General features: G+C 41.0%; 1 protein-coding gene across 3 annotated transcripts in view; it reads right to left on the reverse strand.

Moving 5' to 3' along the window:
• Positions 1 to 443: 443 nt before the first annotated feature.
• zfhx3b (zinc finger homeobox 3b) overlaps positions 444 to 26,834 on the reverse strand; it is a 196,118-nt gene continuing 169,727 nt past the window's right edge. For all 3 annotated transcript variants that reach the window (XM_056382906.1, XM_056382913.1, XM_056382896.1), the window contains 5 exons: positions 18,579 to 18,715; positions 17,848 to 18,048; positions 13,685 to 13,808; positions 7,613 to 13,162; positions 444 to 7,182 (listed from right to left, as the gene is read on the reverse strand). In XM_056382906.1, the coding sequence (XP_056238881.1) occupies positions 5,438 to 7,182; positions 7,613 to 13,162; positions 13,685 to 13,808; positions 17,848 to 18,048; positions 18,579 to 18,715 (7,757 nt within the window). In that variant the 3' untranslated portion in view covers positions 444 to 5,437. The remainder of the gene's footprint in view (positions 7,183 to 7,612; positions 13,163 to 13,684; positions 13,809 to 17,847; positions 18,049 to 18,578; positions 18,716 to 26,834) is intronic.

The following is a 26,834-nucleotide window of genomic DNA, read 5'->3' on the forward strand; positions in this document are numbered from 1 at the left end:
ACACTTACACACATATATTTCCTGTTGCATGTTATCTGTTTTTCTGGTGATTTTCTTGTAAGGACACACTACGTGATCTTGATGTAAGCAAATCAAAATGCTTTTCCCCATCTATCAAAGTTATGAATACAGGAGAATGTGTTATTCTTAACCCAAAAATATATATAAATATAAGCCAATATGGAATTATTTAAATAACTGAAGGTTTAACTTAATTGTTGTCATTAAGTATAAAAAAGGAACTTACAGTGATATGATATGTGTGAAAATATCTGTGTGTCTGTTGTCAACTTGGGCTTTTATGGATCAAACCATTTTTATTAAGTACAAAGGAAAAAATGAGTAATCTTTCTGAGTAATATTTTTTCAATTCTCTCATAAGTCTGTTGACAGCAAGTGATCAAATCCAACAACACTGAAAGATGAGTCCAAACCAATGCAAATTATGCTCATACTTTTTTAATGTATCACAATGAGCAAGAAACATACTTGATGAAATATTTTCAAAGGAGTATATTCAATTACCATCTACAATCAACTTAACTAGGACAACAAGGTTTTGTGACAAAAGTTTCTTTAAAAGTCTGAAGTTCCATGTGGTTGTATGTATGTTAGTTTCCATGTAATTTGGTACAGTTTGGAAATCTTCATCATATAATTACAGTAACAAAAAAGCTAACAAGACTACAGTATAGAAAAGACATCAAGAACAACATTTTTGGTTTAACTTGCTCTTTTTTGTACATTGCAAGGCTGTTTTTTTCTACCCTCAGATGGGCTGCCTGGAGCCACAGAGCCATGCTTATGAGGCTCGAAGGAGGAGTAATTCAAGGAAACAAAAAGAAAAACTAAAAGCATAAAAAAACATTGTGGCACCAGAAGTCACAAAAGGAACAGAGAGCTCCAAGTAACAGTTCATCTTTGAAGTTGGAGCAAATGGTTGTTTGGTTGTTAGTTTGGTTGTTAATTTTGGTTAATACGCTTTTTTAGTGTAACTGCCTCTTTAAGAATGACAGCTTTGAGAACCCGTCCCCTCTCTCTGTTATTAATTTCTCTTTTTAGATAATGTAATCAACAGAGAGAGGGGTGAGCCGCCATTTGACTGGAGAGCTTTACTTGTCAACCAGAGACAAGCACAAGGAAATGAAACGGGTAGCAACATGAACTGGGAGAAATGAAGCAAGCTTCTCTGTCCATCCTGTCCTGAAATTTGGAAAATGTCCATCAAAGAGCAGAAGCAGAGGCAGAGCTGGAGAAAGAAAGAGACAGACAGAAAGGAGAAAGAGGCAGCTGGAGCCACTTAAGTTCAGTTTCATCTAAGGACTTTCCTCTCTGTGTCACACATGTCCATTGGTTCCAGAGTCCATTCCCATTACAGAGTTGTCAGTAATCAAATAAGGAGGTGGTTTTAAAGCTGTTTGGAGCCTGCCTTCGGCTCCCATGCCCAGTTTTGGTGTGCCCACAGCCTCTCATGTCCTCCTAACGAGATCTCCAAAGCTTCCCAGAGTCCTTTTTTTTCTTTTCGTTCCTTCTTCATCTCAAAAGAAAAAAAAAGTTGATGTCTTGTTTTAAATATATCTATATCTGTATACAGGTACACGTTCGTTTTCACAGTGGGCAAAAGATGACCTCTACAGCAAAACCTTGCCTTTATCACTCTCTTTTTGTAAATGTCCATTAAAATCAAGTATCCCAATGTAAGTCAGTGGATCCAATTATCCACAATAAGGTTTCGTGCCACAATAAAATATACACTTATCTGGGGCACAACTTGTAATTTTTTTTCCTTTTTGTTTCAACTGCATAAAGCTTTGGCCACATTCATATATTCAATCAAAGTAAAAACTGCTCAGTGCTTCGGTATCATCATTTTCATTTCTGATCATTAGCTTTAAAATTGGATTTTCTAAATTTCAGTTATTTATAATCCAGCTTTGTGGTTCAGTTTGTTTTGGTGTGTAACACATAAAAAATAAAATAAAAGGCAAACAAGAAAAATTGAATTGATGCTGGCTCTTATGAAACACACACACACACAAACATACAAACTCACACACAGTCCATGCTGGCTGAATCTAATGCAGAGACCTCAAATTTGTCTTCCACAAAAGAGCCCAAAAGATTACACTTTGGAAATAAGAGAGCAAACAGTATCATTGAGACAATGAATATAAAGAACATTATCACACCATAAAGTGGCCAGGTCATATTTTTTGTTTTTGTTTCTTAATTTCAGCAATTCAAATTAAAGCTAGTGTTAATTTATGATAAAAAGTAATATACAGAAACTAAAATACAAATACAAATACTTATAAGAAAATAACAATACATGTCTGACATTATCTGAAAATTAAAATAAAGGCAAACATATTTGAGAAAAACTGTACAACTTAAGATTTCTCCAAAATAAGAAAGTACATATGAACAGTATTTCAGGGAACTGGACTTTAGAGAATTTAACAAGCTTGTAGACCAAATCTACTGACTTCCAACAGCATGCTGTAGCATTAACACCAAATCACATTGCTCTGCAAGACGTAGCACTTTAAACACACTTCTGAGATTGTGCCTTGTATTCATCAGGGCAAATATATTGGCTATACCATAGTGGCCAAAAGTAGTTTTTAACAAATTTAAATATGTCAGGGTTTTGGTTTAAAAAATAAAAAATTTAGTTGACGGATCATCAGTGAGAAGGGTGGGGATACGTATGCACATCCATTTCCATTGCAATAAAAATGAAGTGGGGGACTTCTTTGGACATGAAAGCATCATAACTATTTGAAACCAAGGGATATCTTCAAAGAACCTCCTACTTTTTCCAGAAATAATGCTTTGGAATGAAGATGTCCCTTAAAAATCTGTAAGCTATGTGTGGAAGTGGCACCCTGCAGACACATGGGACAAGTCACTGGTGGATTTCCCAGGAAGGGGGCAACGACACCTCAGCAAAACAGCCATCATTTCCCTCTGAGACTAGTTGTAGGTTGACTGGCATAAATGTTACTAAACCTATGAGACGCATCAGTACCAGATGTATTATATACATTTTTTGGTAACCACTATTACTTGCTTAACAAGTGAGCAACAACCTTGACTGGATGGAGGGATTTTCAGCAATGTTCCATGCCAGCACAAAATGACATATGGAGGTCACTTTGTTCAGCAACCAATGATGCAAAAATGTACACAACAGTTTACAGTCACTTTAAAAATGAGAAAAAAATAGATTGTGACAATTAAAAGCAATTAAATGAAATACGATCAGTCCTTGCTTAAGAAAAATCCATTGTGATATTTGGAATGCACTGTTCTTTACAAACGTTATAGATCATTGGCTTTAAACATTGGTCTGTTCAAAATGAAAATCGGCAAAATGTCCTTTGGAACATATATTCACAGTCTTCAAAGTTCCGTTTTTGCAACAAGAAAAAAAAAGGTGTTGCAGAGGCAAGAAATTGGTTTATTGTTTGTTTTAGTTAAAGCTTAGCCAAAAGCAAAATGAGCATGCATCTAGGTACTCTTTTTTTCTTTCAAAATTCTACATTAGCAGCAAAACGTATGTCCTTGAAGACCAGACCTTATACATTTTCTTTAAAAAATGGACATTTGAATGTGACAAAAAAGTCAAACAAAGATTAATAACCTCTATCTTACAAACTGCAATGGCTCTGTAACGGTGCTACTCCACAATGCAAGGACAAGGGCCCTTTTTGGTTTTTGGTATTTACGTAAAAAAGCTACCTGTTTGCTTGCAAAGAAGCAAAAACGGCAACTCTGATGCGTACTCCTTTATCTTTTAAAACTTTGTTTTCTTTCCTCTAAAAACAGCAACAAATTCTCAAGTATAAAGAAGCCTCTTTTCTCATCTTTATGCACCAATGGTGAAAGTGTTTAGTCTTTGGATTTTCTTTTTGTCTTAAAGCGTGAGAATTATTATTAGTATTCTTTTTTCATTTTCATTTATGACAACAAAAATGTCAAAATGAAAATAAAGACTGTAGCCACACTACATGAAGAACAAAAGACCTGCTTTGTAGTGTACATATCTACAAAAACAGGAGAGCAGAGGAAAATAAGTGCGAAGAGAGGAACAAGTAGAGTGAGAAATAGAAGTCAGACAGTGATAAGTGCACAAAGGTAACACAAAAATTAAATAAAATAAAACTTTCAATATTTCACCCAGGATCTTTTTCGTCTTGGTTAGCGGAATACCAACCATACCATAAAATTTAAATAATTCTACAAGAGGATCCTTCCTTGTCAGGAGGGGCATTTGGGTGAATGTTTCCCAAGAAGTTGAGAATAAGACAGAAATAAAGTTTAGATAAATTACCTGTCCATAAATCTAGTCTATCGGAATGACCAAGACAACATCAAATGAAGCGTCTTAAAGTTGGACAATACAAAAGCTAAATGTACACAAAGTTTTTTTCAACCTACCATACTGTTTAAATTCATTTCCAATGCAACAATCTACTTAACAGCAAAAATGTTCATATCTATCATAAATACAGAAGGTTGTTTTTTTTTTTTTTTTTTTTAATCAAAACTCTTTTTATCGCCCGTTATTATGTCTGCAATGCTCTCCTTGTCTGGGTACAATGGGATTGCTATTTCCCCCCTTTTAAAAGGATTTCTAATGTTAAAATCAGCAAATCATTTACCCTTTTTGAATGCCCAGAAACAATGCCTTATTAAAATTTCATTCAACTTAAAACTTTATATTATTAAATCAAGTTCTGAAAGAAGAAAAAAAAATTGCTCATCTCCTGTTGGAAACAAAAGGTGTAAAACATGGATTTCTGTAACAGAAAAACATCTGTGAGCTGTTGACCTGAGAATAAAATAGACATTACATTATTCTTTTAGTTTTGCAAGCCATTGGTATCTGAATGCTTAAATAGCAAGAAAACGGATAGACTATTCTCCCATACAGTACATACTGGCTTTTTGTGACTGTGCTATTAAGTAGAAATTATTACAAAACAAAGGGACAGCTTGTTGACTCGTGTTTCTTCAAAAGGGTTCTTGGGCCATTTGTCAACTTTGAGGCAGTCCATTGCCATACAGTACAGCATTCCTCTACCATTACCCAAAACATAACTGCAGCGATCTTTTCTATTCTCATATATTAGTATGCATGTATTTCAGTTGAGTAAAACAAACAAAAAAAAAAAAAAAACCAACAAAAAAAAAACAAAAACGAAAAAAAAAACGAAAACCAGCATGTTGATATGGGAAAACAATCCACTAACATTTAAATTTTTGGTTACAAGCTTTGGAATTGCAGTTAGTCTTTACACATCTTTTTCTGAAATTGGTTTGTATACTTTTAATGTATTTTTAACATTGCTGCTTTTTATGTTTTTTCCATTTGTGATTTTTTTTGTCTTTTTTAGTGTTTTTTAAATATTGTCCATCACTGAAAGCTCTTTTACAATCTGATGGAGTCTGTTCCTACACTAGCAAGTTTACTACTACAACTACTACTGTCTTTGACAAAGCCTGGCTGCTGTGGCTCCTCCGCCATCCTGCCCAGCCTGTCTGCTGACTTCTGACTGCTGTCAGAGTCAGACTCGTCGGTAAAGACGTCTGTTGGTATCGAGGTCTGAACTCCTGAGGTGCTCAATGAACTTGAGGTAACCGTTGAAGGTGAGGACACTGGAGGAAAAGAGGAGGAAGAAGAGGAGGGACTGGCATTGGGCTTCCCAGCTAAAGCTCTGGAGAAAGGGGCCTGGGGCCAGGGTTTGCCGGCAGCTGTGGTGTTGAGTGGGGTAGTCGAGGAGGAGCACAAGGAAGAGGAGACAGCAGAGGATGGCATGGTGGCTGATGTTGTTGGCGGGGGAGGGGGGCTGCTGATGGGATGAGTGGCAGACTGCGAGGTAGATGCGGTGTTAGGATTGGGGAAGCAGGCTGAAGAGTGAGGTAATAAACTAGTAGCGTGCTCTTTGGCATTTCTGGCTGATCGCTTGATTGTTCTGTGTTTGTGCAATGCCGATTCCAGGTGTTGACTGAGTGCTTTCTCCCCATCCAACGTAGTGTCACAAGCCAGGCAGTCATAGAGACTTCCAGCCCCTGCACCTACGCCACCGGGGACACGCAGCAACATCTCTTGCAGGTTTGCCACAGACTGACCGAAAAAACAGTTAGATTTAAGGTGGGTAATAGCCGCTTCCTCCTTGGTGAAAACTGCTTGACATTTGCGGCATGCCAGTTTATACTGCACCTTGTGGACGATGTACTGGTCTAGATGGGGGTTACCAGCTTTGCCATCCATCTCGTTCTGCTCAGAGGGTACTTTATTATGAGAGGAGGAGGAGGAGGAAGAGGAGGAGGAAGTGGGGGGTTCACTGTGGGAGTTGCCCTTTTGCTCCTCTGTTTTCACTGGATCTTTGGCAGATTCTTTACGATCCCCCAAGGATTGAGAGGGAACTGGAGTTTGGCTCGCCTTGGGTTGCTGGATCTGCTGAAGCTGACGCTGTTGCTGCTGTAGTGCCTCCTGCAAGCTCTGCTGATATTGCTGGTAATGCTGCAGCAGGGACCCTGGAGACAGGCCCATCAGTGCTTGTGACAATGCTGGGTTGTAAGGGAAGAGACTTTCCATACCATACATTGGTTGCAGGTAGCCCCCTTGGAGAGCTCCAGGGATCTGTGGGGTGTAATACGGGGAAAAGCCAGGCATGAAGTAGGGCAGGAACTGGTTTGTGAGAAGAGCTGTGGGATCAGATGCCAAAGCAGCCTGCAGAGCCTGAAGCTGGGCAGGGTCTACCACATACTCCATGCCAGGTGTGGGCATAGAGGTGGCAGGTACCGCTGTGTCTGGTTTCTCCTTCTTGGCGCTGGCAGCAGAAATGGAAGGAGCAGGGGTGCTTCCGGTTGATGATGGTGTTGAGGGCTTCTCTGTCTTTTCCTTGGACTTCTCCTTCTCTCTTACCCTCTCAGTGTCACGTTCTTTGGGGGGTTCAGGCCGGGAGCCGGACTGGGCGGTTGAGGAGCTGGAGTTTGATGTTGAGGTGGGACTTGAGTGGGAAGCAGATGTGTTGGTCTGGGCTGGGCTGGATGCGGCAAGAGACGATGAAGAGGGAGGCTTGTTGGGCAATCCAGATGTAGGGAGGCTAGGTGAGGGAACACTGGCACCAGGCATGTTCAGGAGGTTTGAAGGTTTTGGAGGAGTTAAAGCTGGAAATATTTTAAAATACAGACAAAAATGTAAGAATTAATAGGCATATTTTTTGATGGCTGAACAATTATTCGTTAAAATATTATTCAAATATAACAAAAAGTGATTTCATTATAGAACACACAGAAGAGTTAAATGAAAATCTGTATGTGTGTCAATGAATGGATACAGGCAGTTAAGGTAGATTCTGTACTTGTGTACCAGTGTGAATGAGGAGCCATGACAGACTAATTGATTAATAGAAATTATTTCAAGAGGAGTAGAAATATTGTGTTCTAGACTTGTACCGTTTTGACTAGGTTTTACAGTTAAGTGCTATTTGCGATTATTTCCTGTAGTAATGACTGACAATTGTTACTTTTCAGTGGAGAAAAAACAAAAATCTGGACCTGAAATTTCAGCAGATACAAATGCAAAATGGTGACGTACCTGAATTAGATGAGTTAAAGCTGGAGAGAGAGGGGCTACCAACCCCTGGCAAAAGGACAGGTGGGATGCCTTGCAGATTCGGATAGGCTGACTGGAGATTCAGAGCCTGCATTGCAGGGTTATCAAACATCCCTTGCTGCTGCATGGCCTGCTGCTGTGCCAGTCCTAAAACTTCATTGGCCTTCTTAATGCGATCCATCTCTTGCTGGGCCATTAGTTGGCGGACAGTGGCTGGGTCGAAGTATTCTTTTTCCTTATCGATCTGGCTGCCAATGGTATCCTTCACCTTAGAGATGTGTTGCTGGGAGAAAATGTGATCACGGACAGAGAGGCGAGCACTGTACTTGACACCACACAAAGTGCATTCAGTCTTCGGCCCCTCGTAGGATGTCTGATTTATTCCGAAGTGCTTGGCCATGTTGAGCTTTGCCTTTTTCTCCTTGGCACGGGCATTTTGAAACCACACCTGAACCACTCTCTTTGGAAGTCCAATTTCATTGCCAAGTACCTCACATTCTAGCATAGTGGGAGTCCTGTAGTCGTTAAAACAGGACTTCAACACTTTTAGCTGGAGGTTAGTCATCTGGGTTCGAAATCGCTTTTGGCCAGGTCGATCTCCGCTGTCGATGCTCCTGGTACCTGAGGCTCCAGGACTTGGAGAGCAAGGGTCAGCGAGACTGGACGTCTCACTGTGGTCAATCATATTTTCATTTTCATAGTCCTTAGCATAATAGCTTGTTGCAGGGCTTACAAGCCCTGAGGACATCTGGTCATCATTTTCAAGGATGGGGGCTGAGCCTCCAGACTTAGACAGGTAATCACCACTATTCTGGCTGTGCTTTGCATCAGCACTGTCATTATCAGCATTGGCCTCATCACCTGTGGTTGTGTCTGTGATAGCTGTATTCACAGAAGAGCAGTCGTCATTATCCAGTTTGCTGTGATCAAAGCTGAGGTTAACAGAGGACATGGTCGCGCTCTCAAAATCCTCCATTCCCTCAACTTTAATGGATGAAGGGCTCAGTAGAGCCCTGGGAGACAAATCCAAGCTTTTGTTCACTGGTGACATTGAGGAGCTTTGTCCATCACTGTTTGTAGGGGCTAGTTGGGAGTAACTTGATGCATCTAGAACATCCATTTTTATTTGCATACCCTCCTGTTCAGGTAACAAACCAGTGAGAGTTAAATTATATCCAGCACGTTTGGCTTCATGCCAGTGACGAGAGCGAATGTGAGCCTCAAGGGCAGTTTTTGCTTTAAAAAGAGCTCGACAAAAAGGGCACCTTCGATGAGCTTGAGCTGGCCCTACTGCTCTGAACTGGCCTTTTCTCTCTCTAGCTCTGGTATTTTGGAACCAGACTTGCACTACCCTCTTTTTTAATCCCACCTCATGAGCAATGTGGTCAAGCATTTTACGTGTAGGATTTGAATCTAATAAATACTTCTGATAAAGGATCTCCAGCTGCTCAGGTGTGATGGTGGTTCTGAGGCGCTTGTCTCTCTGTGGCTCTTCTCCGCTGTTTGTGCTGTCGTTCTCTCCTGGGCTAGTGCCAGCTTTCTCCTCTAACTTCCTCTTCAGGGAGTTCATGGTGGAGGTGGGGGTGGACGGAGAGGTGGCAGAGCTGCTGGGGATCTGTGGCATTGCCCCAGAGAGTAGCTGACTTGCCAGGAGAGGATTGCTGGGATCAAACAGCATGAAAGGCATGTCAATTGGACGGTCGAGGAATTGAGGGTGGATGAATTGATTTTGCACAGAGAGGAAGTGTAATTGCTGGTGTTCCTGCCAGTGCTCAAAGGAGGGGAAGCCAATCTTGCACTGCTCACACTGGTACGGGATCATCTGTTGTGCCAGTTGCTGTGTGGCAGAGGTCAGGTGTGGATTGAGGCTCATGTGAGAGCTTTGCGATGAGGCTTGGCTTGTCTGAGAGGCCGATGGACCACACTGCTGTTGTTGCTGAGAGAAGGAAGGAGATGAATGTTTGATGGACTTGGAAATACTTTGCATCTTCTCTTCTCTCTGAGGTCTATGGTGTTGCGCCTCAGACTGGGGTTGATGCACGATTTCCTGCTTGATCGAGGTTTGGTTTTCTCGTGGATCAGCAGAAATATCTGGTAACTGCTTGGGCTTCTCATCATAGAGGTTTGAGGTGGATGCTGGTGACGCCTCCTCTTTCTCAGCAGACGGGAGGTGTGAGAATGCTGAAGTGGAGGGTGGAAGTGGGCAGAGACTTGAGGAGGAGGGCATTGGGGTGTGACAGGAAGACCCCGAGGGAGTATAACATTCATGGGAAAGATCCAGTGAATCCTCATTTTGGCTATCGTACTGTCCATCCTCATCTTCATCTTTGTAACACAGCTTCTTTTGGTGTTTGATTAGATCGAATATGCGCTGGAAAACCAGACTGCATTTCTTGCACTGGTAGTTCAGATTTGAGGTGCGGATATAGCGGTCATTTGACAATTCTCGTCTTTCACCATCTTTTGCTCCGTCACCCTGGTTTTCATAATTCTTCCTGGCCTTCTGGCGAGCATTTTGGAACCACACGACAATAACTCGAGTGGGGAGGCTCAGAAGGTTGGAGAGCTGTTCAAATTCATCATCTTTAGGATAAGCATTAGCATCAAAGAAGTCTTGTAGCACTCGTAGCTGGTAGTCAGTAAACCTAGTCCTGGATGATCTCTTACTTCCATATAATTCCTGCTTCTGAGGTTCAGGGGAAGGAGGTTTAGAGTCAATCTTTGTGTCCTCTAGAGTTGTTGTTGGTGGATTATTGAAATTGTATGGCGAGTCTTTGTTGCGCTGTCGCTCTTTAAAAAGGGTGTTTCTGAACCAGTGCTTGATGACTTTTTGCGGAAGCCCTGACTTGTCTGCCATCTCTTTGATCTGCTCCTCATTTGGTGAATTGTTAATATCAAAGTACTGTCGCAGGACCCTAAGCTGGTCATCTGTGATGCGTGTCCGTGGCCTCTTGTTCTGCTGCTGCTGTAGCATGGCTGGTGTAAGCTGCTGTTGATAGAGCTGAGCCAGGTCTGAGGCCAGGCTCGGCTCAACAGATGGTAACTGGGGAGGCAACTGAGTGGGCAAAGACTGAAGAGACATAGGCTGCATCATGAGCGGCGAGAAGAGGGGCAAATCCATTGGCATGGGAATTTGTGCCATTTGAACTGATGGCTGCGGGGGAGGTACAGTTGGAGGTGTGAGGGAGGCAGCAGAGACAGGAATATTTGGTGTGGGAGCTCTTTGGGGTGGAGGAGGAGGTGGAGGAGGAGGCGGTGGAGGAGCTGGAGCAGCCTCTGGTGTAGGGGGTCTCAGTGGATAGAGTTTATCATAATGCTCTCTGTATTCCTTGGCAAACCTCTCAAGGGATCGAAATGGAAAGAAAGCCTGGTGGATATGCTCCTGGTGACTCTTCAGAATCAGTATGTTTGAAAACAGCTTGCCACAGGCTTCACATTCCAGTTTCTCTAATCCCTCAATGGGGTCCACCACTCTTGTTATCCCACCTGGACCACTTGATCCTGTAGGTCCAGCTGTCTTTTTCTGAGCTTTCTGTTTATTTTCATTATACTGAATTACTAACTCAAACCCAAAATTTTCCAGCAGGGCTTTAGTTGCATTTCCTCGAGCATCTGAAGCAATCCTTGGTGGAGGCAATCCAGTATCATGGTTCACGTTAATTGAAATGTGCTGAATGTCCTTCTTTTCTTTTGGCTTGCTGTCTGTAGAATCTTTGTTAACATATTCCTCATTTTTTTCAGTCATGTCCTTCTCTCTTTGTATTTCTCTGTCTTTCTCATTCTGAGAGGAGGGAGTTTTCTGCTTTTTTTCAACCTGCTGGAGGAGAGATGCACTCTGCTGCAGCAATGCCATCTGACCCTGAGCCTGTGAGTGAGACTGCTGCTGTTGTTGTTGCTGTTGTTGTTGCTGCTGCTGCTGCTGCTGCTGTTGTTGCTGATGTTGCTGCTGAAGATGGTGGTGCATCAATTGCTGCTGCAAGCAACTCTGCTGGGCCTGCTGAGCTGAGTTTTTTAGATCTTCCAGCAGTGAGGAGGTGGATGATCCTGCTAGGCCAAGTGCTGAGTTACTGATGCTGATTTCTGGGTTCAGCTGAAATTCTGCTCCAGGGATGTAGAAAGGGAATAGCAACTGCTGCTGTTGCAGGGGTAGAAGTGCATCGGTTGTCATTGGGAAGTGCTGCAGAAGTGCTGGGTTGAATAGCTGTGATTGTAAAAGAGCAGCCTGCTGCTGGAGCTCTTGCTGAAGCTGAGCTTGAGCTTGGGCTTGAGCCTGAGCCAACTGCTGCTGCTGCTGCTGCTGAAGCTGTTGTTGTTGCCCCCTAGCTGACAGCATGTCTGTATATTTAGTCTTTTTCACCTCATGGTTCTCAGATGGTGAGGAGTGGCAGCTCACTGAAGAATTCCCTTGGCTTTCAATGCAGTGAGTCTGGCTCATGTGGTTTCCTCCAAGAATACTCTGAGTTGTTTGAGACCCAGAGGAACTGTGGTTGGTTGAGCTTGTAGTTGAGTTAGTTGCTGGGCTTGGACTAGACGTTGAAGTGCTGATGCCGGACCCTCCGCCACTTAATCCAGGAGTACTTGCTGAGCTAGTTATCCCTCCTGCTGCTTCAAGTTTGGCTGCCCTAGCTTTGGTCTGGTGGAGAACAGAACGCATGTGGATCTCCAGAGTAGAACTCTGGCTATATGCCACATTGCAAGTGCTGCATTTGAATGGCTTGTTGTCGGGGCTGCTGGTAGGCTCAGGCTGACCAGTAGTGGACTCCTGCAGAGCTCGCTTCACCTTGTGTAGGTGGGAGACAGAGTTATAGTGAACCAGAAGAATGTTCTTCTGTGTAAAAGACTCTTTGCATACAGTGCACTTGAAAGGACGAGATGGATCCAAGAACTTCTCCATTGTAAAGTTGGGGCCCTTTCTGAATGGCAAAGCACGTTTAGGTTCAGACCCAGAATCTTCCTGCAGCGAGCCAGAGTCACTGCCTGTTGGGCTTTGTTTTTCTTCTGGGTCACTTTCATCTCCCTCTTTGTCATCTTCTCCCAGACTTCCATGCTCCTCACCAAGGGATGGGTCACCCATTATCATAATGTCACCATTCATCAATAAGCCCCCGTAAAGCTGCTGAATATCAGCTTCACTCAGCTCCAGGTGGCTGGTTTCTAGATGTTTCTTCAAGGCCTGTAGTGTTCTGAAGCTTCGCTGGCAAAGGCAGCACATGGTAGCTGCCCTGATCACATGGTACTGTGAATGGAGCTGTAGTTTTTCCACAGTTTTGAATGCCAGGCTGCATTGGTTACAGCGGTACTTGTAGACATGGCGATCTGAAACAGGCAGCTGGGGCCTTTTGTTGTGAACTTCATTGAAGTGCATCTGGAGGGAATTGGAGGACTTGAACATTTGATTACAGCCTTTCTTCCAGCACAGGAATCCTGTGGCATCATCCCTCTCTGATTGTTGATCTTCCAGAGGTGACTTGCGAGCTTCCGCTATTTCTGTGGGGAGTGACACCCCCTTCTCTGGATCAGCATCTGATGCATCTGTGAATAAATAAACCAAAAGAAAAGAGAAATTCATTACATGCCACAACTGCAAAGTGATATTTTTCAACAGTAGGATCAATAAAGGACATTAAAGCACTCATCGCTGCAGTACTCTTACGAAAGTGTAAAAGAAAAAACAATGTCTAATTATATGGCAAGTGAATACCAACCATTATTCACATTTTCTTGTTGTGAGTGAAGCCCTTAGGATAAAAAGTGCATTGACTTACATTACACTGTCTGTGAAAAATGTAATGAAACCAACACAATGCTTTCGTAAAACACTAAAATGGCAGAGTAATGTTATTTCCAGTCTATGAAATAACAACTAATGACTTAATACACAGTTATGAAGTGATAAAATTCAGTCTAATTTATTGTTCTGTCAGTCATGATGTCCCAGTGTGATAATATGCTCATTACAGACCACAAAGGTGAAACTACAGTGATGGATTGATCTTTTTTGAAGCAAGATACTTTAAAGTTACCCCCAAATTTCTAACAAAGTCAGATACTAACCAGCTTGCTTCTTTGCATCTTCAGCATTAGAATTGGCTGTGGCATGAGGGGTGCTCTGGGACTCTCTGTCTGGACTAGGTACAGGTATGAACATGCTTGCTGGCAGTACTTCAGTTGCTGTCACCTGGGGAAAAAAAGCACAAAGGAATTCTAGTGTTAATCATCTTGCTGACTGACAATGTAATGTTATATTTCATGATTCAAGGAAACAACAGACAAACAAGACAATACACAAAGTAGTTACCAAGAAGGCAGTTTAAACAGATCAATAATGTATACATTTTTACATAGCACTAAGGACACTAACCATAAAAAAATAAAGGGATTCGGTGCTGAGAATATCATATTCTTATGTTACAATTTTCATATGAATCACTCGACACACATGTATGTACATGTGCATACACATAATCATATCCATATTATGTACTGTGTTTTTGTTTACTCTGTATGTCATACAGTATCTTAGCCAGCTGAAAGCTTTATTAGGCAGGACTTAAAAAATAGGACTAATGAATAAAACTCAACTGTAATAAAGGGGGAAAGGTAGGTAAACTACAACTAGCCATCTTACATTTTTATAGCTTTCTACAGAATTTTCAGTAGTGAAGTTGTGTCACTTAAATTAAAAATCATTCCATTTAAGAAGAATTGCTAAATTAGACTGTGTGCTCCTTAATGAAACAGTAAAATCAAAAGAAAAACAGTTGCATTGCTGTAAAAAATGCATGTTTTTTAAATTTGAAAAGTAAAAGAAAATTTTACTTTTTTTTTTCTTTTTACTTTTCTAATTCAAACATTTCAAGGACGAATAAGTATTGATTGAAGTACAGAAGAACGCTGGTTCTCTGTGCCCTAAAAAGGTTGAAGTCAGTCATGTGTGAATGACAGCAGCCTCCATTTATCCCTGCTGCGCTCCCACAACTTTCTTCCTATTCCACCCTTTGATACCCTCTTTTTACCCCCCAAACCCTTATAGTTCATCAAAATCACTCATTAACAGATAACTATTTAACAATAATCATCAGCTGAAACTGGGCGAGGTTGGAAGATGAGACCCTGTCTTTTTCACCTTCCTTCAATTAACTTCACAAACAGAGTAATCAGCTTCACTCTCCATGTTGCATTTTAATTCACAACTCTCCACCTTATCCATCCTCTTTTCATTTCTGTTCCGCTGCTGATCCTTAATTTTAACTTCATTTTGACACTTTTAAGACACTCCACCTTTCACTCTTAGCTTGAAGACTTAGTGGTAGTCCTTTCAAGTAATATCAAATAAAGATGTCTCAAATGAGGGAGACAAAGGGGAACAAAATATTAAAGAATGCATTTCGGTGGACCTATGGTCTAAGTCCCTTCGACTGAAACTGTGAAGTCCTTGATTTGATTCTGGTTGGAGACCTTTATCAAATGTTTTTACTCTGCCTCCCCCCAGGCTTTCTCTCCGTGCTTCGTATCAATCTATCCTATCTGTAATTTTTTAATAAAGGGAAATCAAATCAAATCAAAGACAGCAAGCATATAAGTATTGTAATATTATTACACTATGTAAACATTTATAGTGATCAGAAATTATAAAATCAAAATGAACAGTGAATGAATCTGCTTGAACTATTGAAAAGAAAAAAAGGTGCAATGTCACATCTGTCTACCTGATGCTTTGGTTAATCTACCACATGTACCATGTGCTTTCTAATCACTCCTCTAATAGACACAGCTGAACGTACTGTAGCATGCCATATAGACAATAGGCCAGATCCAAATGGAGCAGAATCATCCTCAAGCAACAGAGGCTTCAAGGTTAAGTAGAAAAGTTAACACTCTCCATCACAAAGTACAGAAAAAAAGTTTACCAGACAACATCGAACCATCTCCTGCTATTTTTTGTCACCTCTCTATGTCTTCAGAATGAAAAGTGGAGAATTAATGCAACCAGTGCGGAAAGTCACCAAAAAAAGTGAGGATTTACATTACAAAGTGGACTGTTTCTAGACACAACTGCTTCATTAGACGATTAGAGGAAAGAACAGAGTATCCCAAGGTCACTTTTAATTTGGACCGCCTAATTGGCAAACATAGTTCAAAATGGCTATCATCCAGCCAGACTCAGAATTAATGAAGCACAATTATTTTCATTACCCCTATCTTATACAGACAGAAAATGAGACATAGAGTGAGAGAGGGATGACTGTGTGTACTAATATATACAGTGCATATACAGTGATTCCATAAGACCACTTTCCCTTTCACTTGAATGGGAAGGTGGTTTATATAAATCTATATATACAGATTATATACTTGTACATAGATATATATATATGTGTATACATACATACATATGTACTGCACCTTATATGTGTCCTATATATGAGTGACATGGGGTGGGGATGGGGGAGTGCCAAGACAATAAGTGGATGAAGGGTGGAAGAGTGAACGCATCATTATGCATGCTTGGCAAGAAATAAAAGTCACCTATTTCAGAATTAATTAGGCCCCCCTCCTTAGACAAGTGAAAAGGATAAAGCACATTTCCATCTGCATTCACCAGTTATAAAAAGGTGCTGGCTTTAATGTATGTTATATTACCTCTGTTCTATCACGGTTCTCTTGTAGTGGTTCAGTGCATTACTACCTCCTATAAAAGAAATAAATATTGCCGTCTACCATACTAATGTGCTTGCCATTTACTGTCTAGATGGGGGATGAAGATGGCTAGGCAGTAGACATAGCTATGTTTTATTCGGTGATTGTCCTGCAAGCTATTTAGATTCACAGGTTAGGAAATAACAAAGATTTGCTCAGGGATTTACAAGAAAACGGGGGAAATAAACTTTTATTTCCCCTTGATGAGCATTTAAGGGAGCAAGGAAAGTATTCTCTCATGGAGAGGGCTGCATCAGTGCATTGCAGCTGATGTAAATCTAACTTCAGGACTTGAGAATCTGTGATCACATGACTCAGGCTACAAATCCTACAAATGATGCATCTCATTCTTATAGGAGTAGACCTGAACAATGATGCAAAATATTGTGTTTGGTTTAATGCACTGTCTACACATATATGCATTGTTTATATGAAACTTGATTTTAGCATTAGCACTGTTTGTGCTTGAATTTCATCAAGTTAGGAAACTTGATTAATCTGTGTCACAATAATTTTAACATATTCATAATAAAAGACTTTGTTTTGACTAGCACACAGGTGATCATAGACACGGCAAGAATGTCAGTGTAGTAATAAATTAACTGGGAGCTAAGAGACCTGCTCATCTTGAAATCATTAAAAAATACAAAACAGATTATGAGTTCCCCTCCCCAAATGACTGTGATTAGAGGAGAACTGGAAAAAGGCTCTCTGATGACGGGCGCATTAAGACAATGAAAAAGAGGAGAAAAATATGCATCTTAAAAAGGCCCAATCATTTCCAACAAGCCAATGGGATTGCCTGCAGCCATTTCACAATTAACAACATTCTTTGTGTTGGATAAAGGACTGAATGTTGGCAATTTAGAGGAGTGACGACAGGAATGACAATTATTCACATAGCTAAGGCCGCCACTCCAGGGTGAGGGATTGATTAAGAGTGAGTGACTCATCTTCTTGGCAATGCCGACTCCGTACACTGGTCCTTGACCTGACCCACCGCCTGCAATCTGACTGGCCATAATGTGTATAAGTAGCAATATGCTGGGGCTATAGAACAAAGAGCAGCTTCCACTGGCTGTGGTTTCCTTGTCTCTAACACAAAATATAAATGACTGTGGAGATGACAGAATGAATCAAAACTAGGACTGGTGCTATGTATAGATACAGCTTACCCAGGAGGCATTTCTTCATCTATTGTGATCTTATTTCCACGGCATTCCCTGACTTATAAACTTTGGATAATGCATTACCTAAGTACTTATGTATTTTACTTTCCATGGGACTAGACGGCCAAAATAAACAATATGTACTTGCCATGCCAAGCTAATACATAGCAATCTAATTAAATAAAGGCCAGCTTCAGGTTACCTTAAAATATGCAGGTTGGTAAAGAAAAGGATTCAAATGCATTTCTGGTTGAGAAATATAAAAAATGGACACCACAACTTTACCAACAACTTTTCTAAACACCCAGTATCCAATCACATGCAAAACACACGCAACACAGGACTCACCGTGGCAATCAGCTTATCAACACAGTCAGGCGCCACACTGTGGAGGTGTGTGAGGTGGAACTGCAGGTGGATCTTGTTGTTGAGCATGTCCTGGCATAATGGGCAGCGTAACATGGGCTGGACAGAGTGCTGCGTCATCACGTGCATTCTGAGACGATTCAGGTCTGTGTTGGTGAACTTGCAGTAGGGGCACTGGTACATCTGGGTGAAGGTGGAGACAGAAACAGAGAAGAGGGAGAGGTGGTTGAAATGGGTGTGGTGGGTACAGTAGGCCTGCTTGAAGAGGAACTGTGGATCAGGGGTTAAGACTGGAGCCCCCTTCCCTCAAGCAGGCAGGTCCCTCTGATCACAGACAAGAGTGTAACTGAGCCTTGGCACCCACTTCAAAGCGCTCTCATCTGTCAAATACTATATTGATTTTCCACCTCATACACAATTAGCAGTGCAGCAGAAAGGCTAAAATAATTTTCAGCAGGTTTGAAAAAAAATCCTGCATAATATAAAAAGGGTCAGTGAGATAACTCAGTAACTAAATAACGGAAAATTATTAGAAGTACATTTTTACATTTCGTTTTTTAATTGATGTGTAAGTTTTAGGCTCATAATGAGGGCTTGGTAAATGAGGATGGGATAACCTTTAGCAAGAATCCTCTAATTCAAAGAGTTTGATGAGAGTTTGATGAACATCTGAAGGCATCAGCGTTAACAAAATTCTCTGGTTCATAACTCACCTGCTCCGCAGCGTTCTTCTCAGCTGTCCTGGGACGCTTCGTGGAGAGCGGGTTCTCGGAGGTCTCTGATCGTGAAGAGGGCCTCTTGGAGGGGATCGGGGAATCTGACTGGTGCCGTTCCAAGTGGCTGGACAATGCTGAACATACGCACATTCACACAGACACACATAAACACAGAGGGATAAAGAGAGGAGAGCATGTCAAGACAAGGTGAGGACTTGGCAGCCTGGGAGCAGGTCAGTCAATAACACTGTGGATAAAGAGCTTTGGAATGTCTTTCTTAAATGTGATATAACTGCATTTAATGGGAAATGGGCAGAGAAAGTGTTGTTATCCAACTCATGCCTCCCCATACAAAAATGCCGCACGCTTTTTACTTGTCTTCCCATGCCGCTGCACAGCCAACGCGCTCTGACGGGCTGTCTTTTTCAGTGCTGGCTTGTCAGGATATCATACAATACCATAAACAGCTAATAAAAATATTAGTTTGCCACGGGGTGCAGCTTTAGGTTTCACATCACCACATATTTTCAGTCCACATGAGCTTCTAAACTTGAGACAAGGTACACAAACATCTTGCGACCTCATCATACAGTAAGGAGGGTAAAGAGAAACACAACTTGTTTCTGTAATTACTTTTCCGCAGGTACGTCTTATCTGTATAAGACTTTATGGGCAGTCATATTTCACACACATACGATGCTCAAAAGTCAGCTCATTTATTTTCAAGCTATACTCAGGTGTACTTTCAAAAGTGACAAAATTCTAACACTCAACAACGCAGCTCATCAACTACATCTTCTCCATTTAACTACATTTTGCCCTTTGTTTTTGTCACAGAAAAGAGCAGAGGAAGAAGATTTTTTTGAGTGATCAGGCAATTTTAAGGGATCAAGAATGAAATGTTTTTTATCAAGCAGTGCCTACAGTTTAACCCAGCTTGGAAAATTCCTCAGCTCTTTGTTTCCATAAGCAGGTGAATGCCAGTGAAATTCTGTGTTTGACCTGCATTTCTGTAACAAGCTAAGCCTTCCCCAGTGTGTTGTAGTTCTGTGCAAGTGGTCTGTGACAAAGAGAAAAATGGGACAGAAAGATTAGAAAACCTCTTTTCAACCCCTGAGCAAATCTCGATATTTCCTCAAAGCTATGTTGCAAATGACAACATGCTTTCATTTAACTCGAAGATTTCCAAGACAAAAACATGCCACTGGGCTCAAAGATGGCCTCAGACTGATGATTAGTCATACTCAAGCATATTCACAGGACACAGCCATTCTTTGTTGCTCAGTCTGTGGAAATGAAAAAAAAGGGGGTACCATGACTGTCGGGTGGCCGTTTGAAAAGATTTCCATTCTATATAGGTACTTCAAGTGTTTCACTAGTACATACATCAAATCACACCGCTAATGCTTCTAATTCAAACTACACTAATACTAACAAAATAGCATGTCTTTTTCTTTTCATATCTTCAGAGCAAGGCCTCACATAAGAGTCCCTCCGATTTAAAAATACTCCACTTTATAAAGAAAAGGAGAAACTAGTGCTGGCACACAGAGAGGCATCAGAGTTGAGCACTCAGTTAAGCACAGGTTCACAGAGGAGCTAAATCCACACGGAGCCAGCACGGGGGAGCTGCAGCACCACCATGCTTCGTCACCGGTGGAAAGAATTCACTGTGAAACTTAAGGAGGTGTCTTGCCAACCCCTAACAAGCCCATAAAGAGTTAAATTTGGCCTGATTTGTACAGTCCTGGAAGGGCAAATTGAGAACAGAGGGCAATGGTAAGGGAGGGGTGGTTTGGTGGGGGGTCAGGTTAAGCGGGGCTGACCACGCTTCTGCTCCAGACATTAAAATGTCAGCTCCAATCAAGACAAGGGCAGTTGAGCTGATTACCCAGTGGGGGACCTGGCTTTGGACAGAGCAGCCTGCGAGATCTCCCAGAGACACCAGGATCAGCCAGGGAGGCCCTATTAGGGTCCAGTCACAGTCAATCCTATTAAACACATCCGCCAATAAACAAAGGGAATGTTAAACAAAAGGAACCTCCCATTCCCTGACATTAACCTCGCAGTCATGGCACTGCCCTCAACAATTCCTCCTCCTCAACTCCACTTCAGTCGACTCCTACTTCCCCTGAACTCATCTCTTGAGGAAAACAACAACGGTCATCGGTGGTCACCTTCACATTTCAACAATCTGGTTGGTCTAGTGATTTTTCACACTATATAGCAAAACCATGCCAACATGTATTCACTTCAAGTTTATGGGTCCTAATTCCATTTGATAACAACATATCCTTTTCCTTCATAACACACTGCTCTCTATTTTTGCTGATGCACTATGCATCATAGTTAGGGAATACAACCTTTACACGTAGGCTTTCTTCTCTCCTTCAGCAGCTCATACAACAGGTAGCTATTTGATTTCTTATAATAAGTTTCACAGAGAGGGGAGGAAAACCAACTGTTCTTTAAGTCATGGGGCAAGAACAGAGGACAGCAAAGCAGCCATACAGTAGCTTAAAACCGACAGCATCTGTTCAAACTATTAATATCAGAGGAAATATCACATTTTTATTTGAAAGAAAATGAAAAAAAATTTTCAGCTGTACTGTATTTGTGCATGGAAGGAAAAAACAAATATAAGAATACAACTTACATGTGTAAGTTTCCTTTACTAAGAATTACTTAACTTTTTTAAGTAACAGAAAGGTGAAGTGTAAAAAAGTAATTCTTTCAATTTTCATGCGAGCATAAGATACGGCAAGTAATACAGTGCCGCAACTATGAAGTGCATACATACAGTACATAAAGTGAGCATGGACTAAGTAGACACAAGTATCCTTTAAGAGGATCAACATAATTGATTATAAGTATATTCCACTTCCACAATTACATAATTAGCACCAGAGAGGTGAGACAAGTGGCTGTTTATGCCAAGGCACTGGAGAGCTGCTGTAGTAGGGCCCAAACCAGCGTTCTAGCTCTCTAGCGCAGGGTGTTTTGTTTATGTGTGTGAGACAGAGAGAGAAAGTAAGAGAGAGGGGGGACAGATGGAGGGTTGGGGAGGCTTACTCAGTCGCGGTCTCTCTCGTCACGGCCAGTTAGGACTCCATAAATCTGATCAATCGCCATCTCTTGAGAATCCTACACCCTGACACCACCACCGGCACTGTGACTAACATCCAACTACTGTATCCTGTTTTACTTTGTCAACAGTGATGAAAAAAATGACCGAAACATCGAAAAGCTGGGAATGAAATAGAGATAAAAAAAACACTTTTTCTTTTTTTTTTTGGTTGTTGTCATTACGTACAGTTTAACACGGCACATTGGACACTGGTGTCAGAGCATAGATGTGCACACATGAGAGACATGGATCTACAATATCAGCAGGTGATCAGAACCAATGACCAAAACATTGGGTCCTGATAGAGCAGGGTATAACAGTGTGAGTTACGCTATGGATGTCAAATATAGCTGATAACAATTAGAGGTAAAGTTTAGTTATACTTTCTGATGTTCTACTGGCGGGGGCAATAGAGTGCTCACACGAAAAAATACAATCATAGTGAAGTAGTGAAAACATATTTTCACAAAAAGAGAGAGAAGAAGAAGAATTCTTGCTGTTTTCTCAATATTGCAGTCACTCTGCTCAAGTTACTTTTGAGTTACATTTTCACTGGGCCTTGTATGGCTACAGTGAAAATTTGAAGAACTTCCTGAGTGATACTGCTTCAAGAAGACATAAAACAACAGTATTGTTATGTATTCAAACCTCAGTGGTTGGCTAGATTAACAATGCTCATCCTGTTCACAAATAGTCCTCCACAGAGACCACTATCCTCTGTCAGAGGACCTTAATATCTGTCAGGAGTCTGTCTGTTCCCTGACCTCCTCTGCCTGGTCATTAGACACAGAGCCCCCATCAACACCAAACCTCTTCTGACAGATACACAGGGTGGGCTTTTGTTTGAAAGCACAAAAGGCAGAGCAGGAGTGCAAAAAACCCCTAAGAGTCAATTAGGTGATTATTAATTCATGTCCTTTTTCCGTAAACCAGAGGCTTTTGTGCTGTTGAGTCCCGTAAGTGAATTGGACTTTGGCACCTTGTCTCACCTCCCATAGCTGGACTGTGTTATTCAAGCAGCAAAGGGGCTGTCAGCACAGTGCAACGGCGTTTAGAGCAGTCACGGCCTTGTTGTGCTTTCAAGGGGAGAAAAAGATGGCAGCTGGACAGAGCGACTGACACAGCACAGACGGAATTAACCACAACAGGTCATCTGCCATCGAAATTGTCCAGGAGTGCAATCACAGCTGCAATTAATTTGCTTTGTCCTTGGGAGAGGTTATCCATATCCTAAAATGTGAGTTACAGTAAACAATATGTAAGGAAGATGGGAGAAAAAAATTCCTGCTGTTTTGGAGGGAAATTCCCCTCCTGCTTACTGACATGGGGTCCTCATCATCTCCGGAGGCTCTGCCCCCTCATTACCACAGTTCCTGTCTTGCCATGCCAGCTTCAGGCCTCCGGTTGTAAAAAAAAAACAAAAAAAAACATAACCTATCATCCAGTTCGTCCACGCCAACAAGGCTGCATAGCTTTACTGTCACTTTGCCCAGAACAGCCACAGTCTGCCAATCACTTTAAACTTCAGCTCACACCCACAATTCCTCTGCATAGTGAAACACAAGGATCATCAGTAGTGCACTTTCTGAAAAGTGTGTCCTCTGATCCCCAGCTCCCTGAAACCTTTCACCTTCACACTGCTGAGGGCTTCCGACACCCCTCTACATCTCTTGCACCATGGAAAATTCTCACCTCTATTCCCTCGGCAAGTTGGCCATTAATATGGAGATGATTCAACTCCCCCAGTGCTACAAGTCATTCTCTTTTAATGCTATGCTAACAATAGCTGAATATTGTCTTTTCTTTTTCCCATTTCTATCCAGGTTTTTAATCTATAGCCTGTGTCAGAGCCCAGAGCAATAAAGGGCAGTGTTCCATTTCATCTTATATTTCTCAGGCAATTATTATGCATTAATAAAGGAAATACAAGAAAACTGAAATGTTGGAATAAAGCTTCATATCGTAGCTACATATGAAATCACTGCTTATTACAGTCCAAATCTGCATTTATAGAACTTAACACTAAACTGTATTGTAAAAGAGCGAGTGAAATAGTGTCAGAGTGTTATGCAGCCTAACGACATGATTTTTAAAAAGGCAAATCCATGATGAAGAAATTGAGAGGAGTTATTAATTAGCAGAAGCATTAATAATTTCCAGGCCGGTGAACAACAGGATGACATGACGTTCACCTTTACAGGACGCTCAGAGACACAGTGCTGGTACTTGGCCATTAGACACCCCGTGGTAAAGCCCATAAACACTGAGCTTTCAGGGAGTTGGCTCACAAACAAGGACAATTTATGGCCTATTATCTTCAAAGACAAAAGGAATTATAATTTGAGGGATGACAAGCACTCAAAGGACGTGATATGAATATGTAAACATTTTCACTGCTCTGTCTCCTGATTTCTCATACTACTTAGGGTTTTAAAGCAATAACAACAAATCACCACTGTGCTGAATGTCTCCCAGCTCAGAGTAACAATAACATAAACTTGAATAATTTGATTGTAACTAACCATAAGCATGCAATTTCAACTTCAGCCACAGCTAATATTAAATCTACATATCTGCACTGTTATATGGAGAACAATTCATAACATTTGGTATGTCTGTTCCTGAGTGAGCAACACCAGAGGTTTAACAGCACAATAAAAAATGAGAAGGCTGCAATGCCACAGTGCTGCGTCTAGGGGATGCTAATCATCATGTTCATTATACAGACGAAATGCAGCATCTACAGTGTACAACACAACATCTGCTTCTCCTACACACGGCACACCTGTATGTGCACGCTCAAGCACATTTACAAAAACACACAGCTGGATGAGGAGCCAAAAACAAACAAACACACACACACACACACACACACACACACACACACACACACACACAGAAAGAGAGGCACACACAGAGAACAGAGTTTACTGTGAGCACAGCCAGCTGCCCAGTCTTCATTTAAATAGTTTCACAGGTTTAAGTGGCAACATTTGACTGAAAATAGTTTGGAACATTTCTTTTAGCTGGTCTGTGTGAAAATCTACTGTAGGAGCCTCGTGATAGAGGAAAACACAGCACAGGTTTGCAACATAGACACAGGTGCTGGTACAGTCAAGTGAATCTGTTAGACAATCTGTAAGGATTATAATTTGTTACTATCTCATTTCAAATAATTCACAGATGTTCTTATTAGTCTAGAATGCACAAAGGTTTAAATATGTATAAATATAGATTTCAAATATTTAGATTTTATTTCAAGTAAAAGCAATGTTTTTGGGCATAATGAAACAGGAAAATATGCACTATTTGCACAAAGGCAGTGTAAGAACAGCGTGTTGCAGCTAATCAAATGCTAAATTGGAACCGGCACATCACCTTTAATTGGTGATCCACAAATACTCCTACACACTTGTACCTTAACAACACCAACATTTAAGCCCAAGCTAGCAAAGACAAAGTCCAGCGAGTGATAATAAAAAGTAAAAAGGGATTCACTGCATACAAACATACACCCAAGGCTGTGACATCATTTATCAACGATGACATCTAAAAACACTTTTTCCTCAAAGCAGACAAAAATCTGGACTTCAGCAAAGCAGCAGACTATAAGCATTTGCACACAACATTACAAAGTTTACGTTGAAGCAGTAAACGCTGCAATATATATAAATTTATGTAAATCTTTTCTCTGATATTCTGACTAGCTTTAAATATCTTTTCAGGAATTTGCAGAGGGCAGAAAGAAATATTGCTAAATAGACACAGATTACATGATTTACCTTTTTAAATACAGACTCGCAAAATGACATAACTTAAAGGGACTGTATGTATGCTAACCAGGCAAATGGATGTGTTTAAAAACATATTTAAAACTATCATTATATTACCTGAGTTTTGAAAAATCATGGGTTACAGAATATGAGTGGAATACTGTATATCTCCCTATGTGTTACCTTCTTACCATTAACAATCATTTGTTTTTGTCTAATTATGAATATGTCTGATCTTCATCGGTTTTGCTGGTCTGAGAATGTGGATAATCTAGGCTGAAATATAATTTTTCAACACCCCCCCCTTACTCCTTCTCCCATAAATTGAATGTAAGGAAAGAGGTATGAAAAGAATTATTTATCAAGCTCAATTTCATCCTCCCAGCACAAGAATGGAGAGACCTTCTCTCTTCCTCTTCCCCATCTCCCTATATAGGGTCCCCAACTTTCAATACAACCGTTCCCGTACATTTATGTTAAATATGTCATATCACATTGTGTCCAAGTCTGCAGGTGCATTAACAATTCCCCTCCTTCCTCCTCTTTCTGCTCTCTTCACCTTCCTATTTCCCCCATACTCGCCGCCATCCTGCCTGCCTTTCTCCTTGCTGCATCCCCATATGTTCAGCTACTGCATAAATACACCACCTGCTTTAATGAAGGTAAGGATCCAGCTCCTATGCAGAAGCTCTTCCCTTTTGCTAGTGCTGTCTCAGCTAGGTGAAGAAGGTACGCGGAAAGAAGCTCATGGCTGTCCATTTATACATATTTCATACCTAGCATTAAAAATGACCCTCTGAATTACTAATCACGCTGGATGATTAAGTTATAGCTACCGCCAACATGAACATCATTATCCAAATACATTAAGATTTCAGTATTCCACTTATAATTACTTTTGCTGTTAACTTGTATTTTCTTCTATCTGGATATGTCCTTATGATACTGTACTGTATAATCACAGAAAAGTTCCACCACATATTGCCTGTAGTGTTGGGAGCATATGACATTTACATATGTCTGAATGCATGTATCTGTATATACGTACTATCTTAAAGATAAATAAAAAACAACCGAATAATGAAGGCATCTTTCAAGAGATGACATGCCAAATACATATGCATTTTACAAAGTCTTCTGATGTACCTCTAAATGATTTTAATGAATACTGAGGAGCTGTGGAACAAGAAAGAGAAAATAAGATTGACAGTGGCTTTAAAAGGGAGGAAGCCTTTTTTCTGTGTTCGCTAACGCTGTCTGTCTGACAGTGACTGTCATTTGTAAAGGAACAATGTTGTGCTCTGTTCCAACAGCTACATGACAGCGATGAGAAGAAATACTTCAGTAGTTCTA

Source organism: Seriola aureovittata, chromosome 1 (genome assembly GCF_021018895.1).
Source record: "Seriola aureovittata isolate HTS-2021-v1 ecotype China chromosome 1, ASM2101889v1, whole genome shotgun sequence".
NCBI lineage: Eukaryota > Metazoa > Chordata > Actinopteri > Carangiformes > Carangidae > Seriola > Seriola aureovittata.